At 41.7% G+C, this 11,915-nt stretch overlaps 1 protein-coding gene across 1 annotated transcript; it reads right to left on the minus strand.

The window, feature by feature from the left end:
- Nucleotides 1-750: 750 nt before the first annotated feature.
- Nucleotides 751-5,127, minus strand: LOC135507685 (uncharacterized). The gene is made up of 3 exons (XM_064927287.1): nt 4,292-5,127; nt 3,853-3,983; nt 751-3,674 (listed from the first exon to the last, which is right to left on the minus strand). The coding sequence occupies exons 1-3, from the start codon at nt 4,563-4,565 to the stop codon at nt 2,475-2,477; spliced, it is 1,605 nt and encodes a 534-aa protein (XP_064783359.1). The 5' UTR covers nt 4,566-5,127; the 3' UTR covers nt 751-2,474.
- Between the last annotated feature and the right edge of the window lie 6,788 nt (nt 5,128-11,915).

An 11,915-nucleotide genomic window follows, 5' to 3' on the forward strand; every position in this document is an offset into this window, starting at 1 on the left:
CAGCGATGAGACAAGACTGTAATTACCAATTGGATACCACGAAAAAGGGGTAAACATTTTTTTTTACATACTCTGTGCAGGGAGTTTTTTAAGTCTTAAAAAAGGTTATTATAGGATTCTTAGGACCTTTTCTGATATGCTTTGTGGATACGGGCCCAGCTCAAAGAGTCTGAGTAAAAGTGCTGATTAAAGATCGGGTCTTATTCATTACGATCTAAAGGACAAAACTGATCCTAGATCAGCATTCCTACTCTGATAGGCTTTGTGGATACAGTCCCTGACCTAATAGCATGCAGACAGTAGTTCAGTGGACTCACCTCAGTAAGACTGGGTGTGGTCCTGTGCTGCTCAGCTGGTTCCTCTGTTGGTTCAGGAGGTGTAGTCTGGTAGTCCTCCATGACCATGGTCCCCTCAGAGTTCCCCAGACCTACCTCACACCCCTCCTCCTTCACCAGCAGCACCTCTGGACCGTCCTCCATCCCCACGTCATGAGAGCCTACACTGTAGTTATAGAATGACTTCATTGTTGTTAAACCGACCATGGTGGACATAAATGTGATGTTGTGGGAAAATATAAGTCAGCTATGATAAGTCAAATGTCATCAGACAAACCTGACTAAACTATTTTGACGTGTACAGTAGCTATTTGTAAGTGTGCGGGTATATTTAGTAAGTACATGGTTATAAAGCGCTGTCAGGTGAATACAGATGTGATGTACACTAAAGAGTTTCAATGAAAGTCTTAAAATGAAAAGTCTAATTGTGTTTATTAAAACAAACAACTTAATACACCATAAGAAAACCACACATACAGTGGGGCAAAGAAGTATTTAGTCAGCCACCAATTGTGCAAGTTCTCCCACTTAAAAAGATGAGGCCTGTAATTTTCATCATAGGTACACTTCAACTATGACAGACAAAATTAGAAGAAAAAAAATCCAGAAAATCACATTGTAGGATTTTTAATGAATTTATTTGCAAATTATGGTGGAAAATAAGTATTTGGTGGAAAATAAGTATTTGGCCAAAAACAAAAGTTACTCAATACTTTGTTATATACCCTTTGTTGGCAATGACAGAGGTCAAACGTTTTCTGCAAGTCTTCACAAGGTTCACACACACACTGTTGCTGGTATTTTGGCCCATTCCTCCATGCAGATCTCCTCGAGCAGTGATGTTTTGGGACTGTTGCTGGGCAACACAGACTTTCAACTCCCTCCAAAGATTTTCTATGGGGTTGAGATCTGGAGACTGGCTAGGCCACTCCAGGACCTTGAAATGCTTCTTACGAAGCCACTCCTTCGTTGCCCGGGCGGTGTGTTTGGGATCATTGTCATGCTGAAAGACCCAGCCACATTTTCACTCAAAATCTCACGATACATGGCCCCATTCATTCTTTCCTTTACACGGATCAGTCGTCCTGGTCCCTTTGCAGAAAAACAGCCCCAAAGCATGATGTTTCCACCTCCATGCTTCACAGTAGGTATGGTGTTCTTTGGATGCAACTCAGCATTCTTTATCCCCCAAACACGACGAGTTGAGTTTACCAAAACATTCTATTTTGGTTTCATCTGAGCATATGACATTCTCCCAATCTTCTTCTGGATCATCCAAATGCTCTCTAGCAAACTTCAGACGGGCCTGGACATGTACTGGCTTAAGCAGGGGGACAAGTCTGACACTGCAGGATTTGAGTCCCTGGCGGCGTAATGTGTTACTGATGGTAGGCTTTGTTACTTTGGTCCCAGCTCTCTGCAGGTCATTCACTAGGTCCCCCCGTGTGGTTCTGGGATTTTTGCTCACCGTTCTTGTGATCATTTTTGACCCCATGGGGTGGGATTTTGCGTTGAGCCCCAGATCGAGGGAGATTATCAGTGGCCTTGTATGTCTTCCATTTCCTAATAATTGCTCCCACAGTTGATTTCTTCAAACCAAGCTGCTTACCTATTACAGATTCAGTCTTCCCAGCCTGGTGCAGGTCTACAATTTTGTTTCTGGTGTCCTTTGACAGCTCTTTGGTCTTGGCCATAGTGGAGTTTAGAGTGTGACTGTTTGAGGTTGTGGACAGGTGTCTTTTATACTGATAACAAGTTCAAACAGGTGACATTAATACAGGTAACCAGTGGAGGACAGAGGAGCCTCTTAAAGAAGTTACAGGTCTGTGAGAGACAGAAAATACTTTTTTGCCCCACTGTACATCAACAAAACATTAGGCATGAACTTGATAAACTGCACTCATTTTCTCATTTAAAAGTGTCTTGGGAAAAAAATTAAGTAGTCTAATGGAAGTAATCAAATGGGCATTTGTGAACATCATATAGCCCAGTACAAACACAATATGTAACAGATTTGTAGGCTTATATATGCCAATGTCTGGATGCAACATTCTACCCAGGAATATTCAACACCCGAAATCTGTTACTCCTGTTATTCTAAACCTCAGAAGCTATCGAGTGGAATGGTTACTTTCTATGTTATAGAGTGGAGTGTTTTTTCTGCTGGTGTATCCTGAGGTAGCTCTTCTCTGAAAACCTCTTCCCGCAGTGTGTACAAGTGAACGGCCGCTCTCCCGTGTGGACCTTCAGGTGCATCTTCAAGTGACCGGCCTGGGCAAAGCGCATGTGGCACTGGGTACAGCCATAGGGTTTCTCCCCAGTGTGGACCCTCTGGTGCCTCTTCAGGTTGCCAGCCTGGGTGAAGCGCATGTGACACTGGGTACAGCTGTAGGGTTTCTCCCCCGTGTGTACCCTCTGGTGGATCTCCACCTTCTGGGGGCAGCTGAAGCCTTTGTTACAGAACATGCAGAGGAACCGTTTATCTTTACTATTGCCTGATGTAGCTTCCCCTCTCTGATCCTGGGCTCTAGTCCTGTCGCTTGAGTTCAATACCTGATCGAAGAGGACGCTGCCATGTGAATCAGAAGGCCCCATCGATGTGGACAAAGGGTCGCGATCCCTGAGCGTGTGTGAAGGGTAGTGGGTAGCGACATTTGGATTTGTCTCCAAGCTTTCCCTGTAATCTAAGAAATATCTGCCCTGTGAGTGTCCATCTCCTAGGAGACTATCTGCATTCCATGTGGGAGGAATGTCGCCCTCCACTTTCACAGTCACTTCATCTACGGCCATACCCTCCCCTGCTTTATATAGGCACCCTTCAGAGTATACACTTCTACTGCACCGGTTCCAGTCCCGTCTAGACAGATCAGTCTGTGCCTCTAAACCCAACGGAATGTTGCTAGGGTCCATCTCTGAAGTGTAAGAACAAGACGGATCATTACCAGTCTCTGACGCGCCACCTGAGTCTGGATGGGAATGAACCGTCCTCGGGCTCGGGTTTCCATAAAGTAAATACTCTGAGGCGGGAGCAGGAGTGCAGCCCAGTTTCCCTAGCCCCAGTCTCTCTGGGTCCGACATTTGGTCAGATCCTGTGTGTAAAAGCCTATGTGTTACAGTTAAAGTCTCTGTGTCTGTCTCTGACTTGAGGACGGCGTTCAGCGTTCCACTGACCTCCGTCACACTGCGTCGGGTCTTGGGCTGCGCTGGGGTGGTGTCGGCTTCATCCGTGGCTACAGGGGGAGCTCCAGCCAATCCAGTCTGGATGTCCCTAATGTGCAGTGTTTCCTCCCCTCCTTCAGACCTCTCCTGCTTGACCCCAGGACCTGCAGCCTCTGCAGACTGACACAAGAAGTGAGGTGGTTATTACCGGTACATGAGTTGAATTGGATAACAATGTCGTTCGGAAGTCTTACAAGCGCCCCTAGAGAATGTAAGCAAGTGAATAGCTGAGAGGAGCCTTTCTGAAATAAAGGGGCAGAAAAGTAACAAATGTTTTATGCAACACTATTACACAAACCTCGATCAAGATAATGTGCTGGGTTGAGGCTCCATTCCCCTCATCAACAGTGATTGGTTGGTCATCTCTCAATGTATTGGGTCCCGATGGCTTCACAAAGTTCCTGTGGCCTCCAGTGAGATGTCCTTCACCTGAGAGAATGATTGGAGGAAAAGAAGCAGTTTGTTTAGCTACTGTCAACACTATATTGTACACCGTTGACCGTTTTTGGTATGTTGTACACTATTGACACTGTCTAGATTTGGCAAGGATGTAAGCTAACACTTTGCAAAACTTCTTGATATACTATTTATTGATCAATGTATTATGTTAGATGCATCACATTGTTTTAAATGAGTAAATAGGAAATGCAGTAAATCAAGAATATTATATTTTGTCTTTGCGCAAGATAGCTAAATAATCAGGGGAATTATTGCATACTATCCAAAAACTGACCTACCTCTTGCTATTCCTCTGTATCTGTCAAGGATCTTGATACTTGGCCGACTGGCGAGGACGCGCTCTCGCATTGTCCTCTCTGCGCGCTCCCGTGCCACCTTCAGTTCCAGTAGTTTCCTCCGCAATGCCCTGTTTTCTTTCTGGCTTTGAGTTATTTCCAAACGAAACACTGCATAGTCGTCGTCTACGAGTTTACAGATCTCTGCCACGGCTGCATTCGCTAACACCTCCATGATGGAGGCTATTTGAGTGTGAAAAACCATGCAGTTAGCCATTGTTAGCAGCTAGCCAGTGTTACCTAGATAACATATATCAACCAAGTTATGTCTCCAATGCGAATTAAGTATGTGATGCTATGCAGTCAAATTAGTAATATTTTTAGTTGGGTGTTAATACACGCCTAAATAACAATAAAAACGCGAACGTGGAAATTGTTCTTGGACACTTCATTTCCGTAAAGATTATACACAACTAAGTCGTATTTATCAGTTGCCTGAATTCTACGTGCGTCCACTTATATCCGTACATTTATTATAGCCTAAACATTACGAAACTTATATTCGATTGAATAAGTTTCACGTATTTCGACACTACTGAACCTTATCTCACGAGGACCGATTTTGGGCGGCGTAAATCCTTTCGCTTCGACTCATCCTCTCTGCTTCCGTTTACTTCATCTTCCTGTGAGTTTTCGGCAGACTTGACGCTGTGTTGCTGACTTTTACAGGTCGGAGTGTGAATTGCACAATATGTCACAGAAATGAAGGGGGGAATAAATCTCACCACTATCTAACGCTACACATATACAACTTTATACCAATACTTTACCCCTACTAGATCCTACTACAGGCCAACAGCTGCTGCCACTACCACATCTATTTTCTGGGATCAGTGCAGACAATTAATAACCATTGCAATAAAATCACAAAATCCCACCTTACTAAAACTCATCCTCTCTGGATCTTTCTCTTCAGACCTGCTCACTGACCTGTGTCTTGTTTTGCACGCTTTGTACAAAATAATAAACTGCAGTACTACAGGACATTTCTAACGTAGCTCTTTATTACCTATAGCTACAAATGCATGTTCACTTATCTCTAACCATGATCAACTGACCATGACCTAACCATCTGGGTGGTCTTAACCAATCATAGCACAGTATGATACGGCGGTAAAATGCATCCAATTATATTTCAGTATGTTTACACATATGAATATTACAGGGGCCTCCTCTTTTTTTTACCTCTATTTTTAAAGCAAAACACCACGAACTCATGTCGGGAAAAGCAAAAAGGCGAAACTAATCTACAACCGTTCTGATAAAAACCTTAGGGCATTCAGTCTCGGGGGATGCCCTGCTGACCACACCCTTCTTCCTTGTTCCTGGCCTGCCTCTTCCACTAAATCCAATTGTTTCTTATGGACAGAAAAGAGCAGAGGCTCTGAGCTGTCCGATCAGGTCCATTGTCTACTTGACTTGACCAGTGAAATCACCCTTGGGCAGTGGCGATTTTAGCATGTAAATCTTGGTGTGGCAAACATTTAAAAAAAAATGTTAGATGCATGCCAGTGTAACCGGCTCTGTACCGGTACCTTTCTGCGTTGTGTTCTGGTAAGGTGTAAATGGAAGACAAGGCTCTGGACACAATTCTGACGGTTGTCTCTCTTTTAACAACTGCATGGAATGGGTACAAATACAAGGCAAAAGTTAATGCTGCCGTCTGGACTCCCATACAAGTATATTTGCCTCTCCTCATCACGCTCTGAGCAAACTCAGGAGTAAAAGCATCAACAAAAAAATACATTATACAATAAATGTTCATATTTTCAAAAGACTTACATTTCGTTTTTGTAAATGTTGTACACCAATACAATAATAATCTGCTAATAAGTGCTCAATATGTATTAGAGTGTACTATTGTACCATTATACCCGAGGCATACTAATGAAGCAACAACGCCATTTTTAAAATGACCGACAGCTAACTAAGCACATTAAACATGAAATACAAAATCGTTACATTTCACAACATACATGCACGGAATGGGTAAAAATATAAGGCTAAAGATAATGCTGCCGTCTGTACTCCCATACAAGTATATATGTCTGACTAAAGACTGTGCAGAATACCCGTAAGAAAACCATCAGAAAACTCATGCTGTCTGCACCTGAGACCCTCTCCAGCAACAAAGCTATCGACCGAGGTAAAGACAGTTTCAAGTTGGATATTCGACGGATATTCGCGCTTTCAAACCACTTGAGCCAAATAAGTGTCATGATGTTGGAAAAATTGGTATTATTTTCACGATCTGGACATTAACTCGCGTTCCAAAGCTAATAAAAATGTGTAAATGTGAGTAGCATTTTGTATTCCTAGTTGAATTAGTTAGGAAGCGTAAACAAAGTACAAACTTTTTTTACATTCGAATTTCAAGTTTCTTGGTCATGTGACCTACTTGACTCAAACAAGATTCAGAGTGTCCACTGACGACCCTTCTGTATTGCACATCCTTTGGTTTGTCCAATTTCATCTCACATTTTACATTAATTTTTCAAACTTTCAAATTTCAATAGCTCTTTGTTCATGTGACCTACTGACTTCAAACAAGGTTCAGAATGTCCACTCAGTGGGCCTACACATTGCACACCCTTTAGTTTGTCAATTTCATCTCACACATTTTTACATTAATTTTTCAAACATTCAAATTTCAATAGTTCCTTGGTCATGTGACCTGACTCAAACAAACTTCAAAATGCCCATGGACTAGCCTTATATATTGTACACTCTTGTTTGTGTACATTTTTCATAGTTTTTTCATAGTTTTGGTCATGTCAATTACTCACCTAAGAAGAGTGAGTTGGATATACACCCGTATTGCATAACCTGTATCTTCTATATAGTTGTACATTAATATTAGTTTGACAATTAGGGGGTTCAGTCCAGTGTTGTTTACTCTTTTATTATTTCTATAATAATTGGTAGTTTTAAGTACTTATTGTCCCTGTTTTTTATTTTGCCACAGTATTTAACAGCAGTAGACAATAGGAGAGAGACAGATAATATCTCCTTTCATCATTAATATCAACCATAAAGGAAAAGGGCAAAGTACGAGAGTCATGTTATTAATTGTTCAAAATAGGGATGGAGAGTGCGCTAGTAAGGTAAGCTGCTGTGGGTTTGTTGGTCAATACATATACTGAACATGTAACCACAGTAATGGTGGCCAGAAAATCAATGAATACAATTTATATTGACAGAAATTGTAGACCTTTAATCTTTCCAACATGTCAGACACTTTACTTCAAATAAGCACAAAATATTTCATAGTATTAACTTCTCTTTATCCCTGGTTGATGTACATTTCAGAGCGTCTTCAGTGTGGATGGGCTATAGCATACATTTTCAACAACAAAGACAGCACTTCCAGTTTCTGTTCAACTCGTTTGTCTTCATTCCTAGGCACAGCACATGGAACCACCGTTGGCATGCAAAACAAAGCCTAACACGTTATAAATAATATCAAATATCAATGCAGTATGACAAATTAGCCACCCATTGTGTTATATCATATATTGTCTTACATGCCGTCACTGTTGTCAAAAGATTATAAACATGTTAAATAAAGTTACGAGTCAGTCTTTGGCCCACATCCAGGTTCTTTATCAGTGGCACACATGAAGCAGTTGGCTTTGTTGAACTCTGAAATCATAGGCCTGAACTGAACATATGGCTCTCCCACACAACCACATAAAAATAAAGAATTTACATTTACTTTGAATTAAATGGCATTACATATCAGTCATTTTTAGTATATCCTCAAGCCACTTATTTTCACAGTTGCTCCATGTGTTAAGGTTTCATAACAATTTGGGAGGGGATGTTGGGGAAGTTCTGTGCAACTTCCTAGGCCATCTACACCAACAAATAAAATAGAGTTTTTTACCTAATTGTCAAATAATAGCTAACTGTTCATTATTGAAAATATAACTATCAAACCTGCATTACAAAGACCCAGCAGCTCCACTTTATGTCCACCCAGTCGTCTTTTCCATGGCAAGAGCTTCGCTTCTTTTTTTTGTAAACATAATGGCATTCTGATTAGTTATAGGCAAATGAATACACAGGCCAAAACTGTATACTGATTTCCTTATCACTATAATCTAGTAGAGGTAATTTCCTTTATGCCCCATTCTACACACAGCCTAAATTATAGGGACTGAACCATTTACAGGAGAATAATAAAAGTAGCCTATAGGACGGACTTAAGACATTCCCACATACAGTATACACATACATAGAGGCATATTTCAGCTATGATTTTACCACTCAGAATCCAGAATGGATATGACAATGGGGACATCACAGGATGTAATACACCCTTAAAACAATCCACTTTTTGATCTTCAATTCAATTTTTTTTCAATTAAAAATGTATTTATAAAGCCCTTCGTACATCAGCTGATATCTCAAAGTGCTGTACAGAAACCCAGCCTAAAACCCCAAACAGCACGCAATGCAGGTGTAGAAGCACGGTGGCTCGGAAAAACTCCCTAGAAAGGCCAAAACCTAGGAAGAAACCTAGAGAGGAACCAGGCTATGTGGGGGGAGATTATAACAGAACATGGCCAAGATGTTCAAATGTTCATAAATGACCAGCATGGTCCAATAATAATAATAAGGCAGACCAGTTGAAACTGGAGCAGCAGCACAGCCAGGTGGACTGGGGACAGCAAGGAGTCATCATGTCAGGTAGTCCTGAGGCATGGTCCTAGGGCTCAGGTCCTCCGAGAGAGAGAAAGAAAGAGAATTAGAGAGAGCACACTTAAATTCACACAGGACACCGAATAGGACAGGAGAAGTACTCCAGATATAACAAACTGACCCTAGCCCCCCGACACAAACTACTGCAGCATAAATACTGGAGGCTGAGACAGGAGGGGTCAGGAGACACTGTGGCCCCATCCGAGGACACCCCTGGACAGGGCCAAACAGGAAGGATATAACCCCACCCACTTTGCCAAAGCACAGCCCCCACACCACTAGAGGGATATCTTCAACCACCAACTTACCATCCTGAGACAAGGCCGAGTATAGCCCACAAAGATCTCCGCCACAGCACAACACAAGGGGGGGCGCCAACCCAGACAGGAAGATTACATCAGTGACTCAACCCACTCAAGTGATGCACCCCTCATAGGGACGGTATGAAAGAGCCCCAGTAAGCCAGTGACTCAGCCCTTGTAATAGGGTTAGAGGCAGAGAATCCCAGTGGAAAGAGGGGAACCGACCAGGCAGAGACAGCAAGGGTGGTTCGTTGACTTCTTATCTGGTAAACTGCTACTATATGTCAAGAAAAGAGCCCCAATTTGGGGTTAGTGTACTCCAGTAAAAAAGGTCTGGTTTAGATTAAAAACTATTGCCCTGTGTCCCCATAGGGGCTTGAGAGACTAGTCAGCGGTAGAATTGAGTTAGACTTTATTGGCCCACACACCCACAAGGTTGAGGTTACTCATGGACCGTAATTAGTCATTTAGATTTTTTTTGCATTGACGCATTGTGTCATCTAACTGACCGAGAATAGGAGTGTTAGGAAATATTTGTTCCCATAAATAGAAAATGAGGATGTCTCTCCTCATACCTCTGGCACTTTAGTCAGACAGCCAGACTGTGTAAAAACTTTGATGGGGCAGGCAACAGAGTTCCCATTGACTAAGCACTACGGAGACCAATCAGAAAGGGGATAGAATACATACAGGCGACAGGGTAGCCTAGTGGTTAGAGCGTTGGACTAGTAACCGGAAGGTTGCAAGTTCAAACCCCTGAGCTGACAAGGTACATATCTGTAGTTCTGCCCCTGAACAGGCAGTTAAACCACTGTTCCTAGGCCGTCATTGAAAATAAGAATTTGTTCTTAACTGACTTGCCTAGTAAAATAAAGGTAAAACAAAAAAAAATACAGATCAAGGGCGCCAATTGAAAGTCAAGGGGTGTGTCTATGCCTTTTGGATTTACTCTCTTTACGGAGAACCCCTGTGGTTCAAGTCAAGAGCTACCCTTTCAGTCTGCTCTGTGCATGCCTGAAAGTGACAGAGCCAGCAGCCAAGAGAGTTTCACAGCATGTCATAAATTAATACACTTATGAATGCATGTAAAATGCTAATATGTTTTAGATCCAGTACAGTGGAATAACTATAGTCCACTGACTATATAAGTGTAGTCAGTGGACATTCTGAACCTTGTTTGAAGTCAGGTCACATGACCAAGGAGCTATTGAAATTTGAAAGTTTACAAGTGTGTGTAAACTTCAACACTACCTCTCCTCATCACGCTCTGAGCAAACTGAGGAGTAAAAACATGGCTCCTGTTGATGACATCACAGCATCAACACAATTCAGAAAATAAATACAACAAAATAATTCACTCTTGTAAGTAGTGTAATACATCTCAAAATAACTTGAAAATAATCAATAAAAATACATATGAGGGATTTTCGGTGAAATACATAAAGTATATTTTACACCTGTTACACCAGCAAAGCTACTACACAACACAACACTAAACAATACATTAATTGCACAATAACGGTGACAAACAGTGCCCACAAATTGTTAGGGACTGCATAAAGCTGTCCCAACAGCAGTCACAACAGCAGTTCCAACACCTTACTACTGCTACACCTTCATTTCAGTGGAGCTTTGTCTAACAGTGAAACAGTTCATGCAGCCTCATTTACTGCATTAAAAAAATAGCTGATATGGCTGACTTGCTTAAACAAATGTGGTATCTACTGACAATTGAGATGTACAAACTATGGCATAAGGGAAGAGAAGCGGATAAGAGGCAATCCGTAATTTCGATTAAGACATTAATGAGCGACGACGGACGTCGTCAATATAACTATTTGTTCAGCTCTTTTGAAATGTCCAGCGACAGAATTCAGAACATGGGCCGTTATTAATGTACTCCCTGTTCAACAAGTCAGAACCTTATGATAAATAAATGGGAATATAAACAGACTAAATATTTTATAAATAGGCTAAAACAGGTTATAGGCTACATGTGCAACACCAAATTAGAACAGTAGGCGAAATTAAGAGGTGAAAAGACTAAATTCTTAGGGTGAGGCACATTGAACGCCATTTGGGTCTTTGTGTGTCAAAAAAGATACGTCATATTAACAGTATTTGACGCGTTAAATAAGCTTTTAATTTGAGGGGTCAAATAGCACAATTCTATTATAGAATGTTGTGTGTGCTGAATTTGCACGCGCAAGCTAAGCGCCACCACTACTATCAGTAGCACTGTCAAAGCTGTACAAAACAAGCACACACAGGCCACGACCAATGTGTGTACAATACCTCGTTGGTGAAAATATACCACATTTTTAGAGTGAGGCACATGGGCTACTAACAGCTTACTACACAACATACACTTAGTAATACTTTCTTAACTACAGTATACATAACTCCCTTGCATATTACATCATCTATGTAGCAGCATACAATACATTTTTAGACTCATCTTGTGAAGCTGGCGCGGCAGTCCTTTGTGGGCCAATTGTCAAACTGTCATCAAAGTCTGACATTCACAGCCACTCCATTGAATAGCAGGCTAACGTTAGTAG

This window comes from Oncorhynchus masou, chromosome 21 (genome assembly GCF_036934945.1).
Source record: "Oncorhynchus masou masou isolate Uvic2021 chromosome 21, UVic_Omas_1.1, whole genome shotgun sequence".
Taxonomy (NCBI): Eukaryota; Metazoa; Chordata; class Actinopteri; order Salmoniformes; family Salmonidae; genus Oncorhynchus; species Oncorhynchus masou.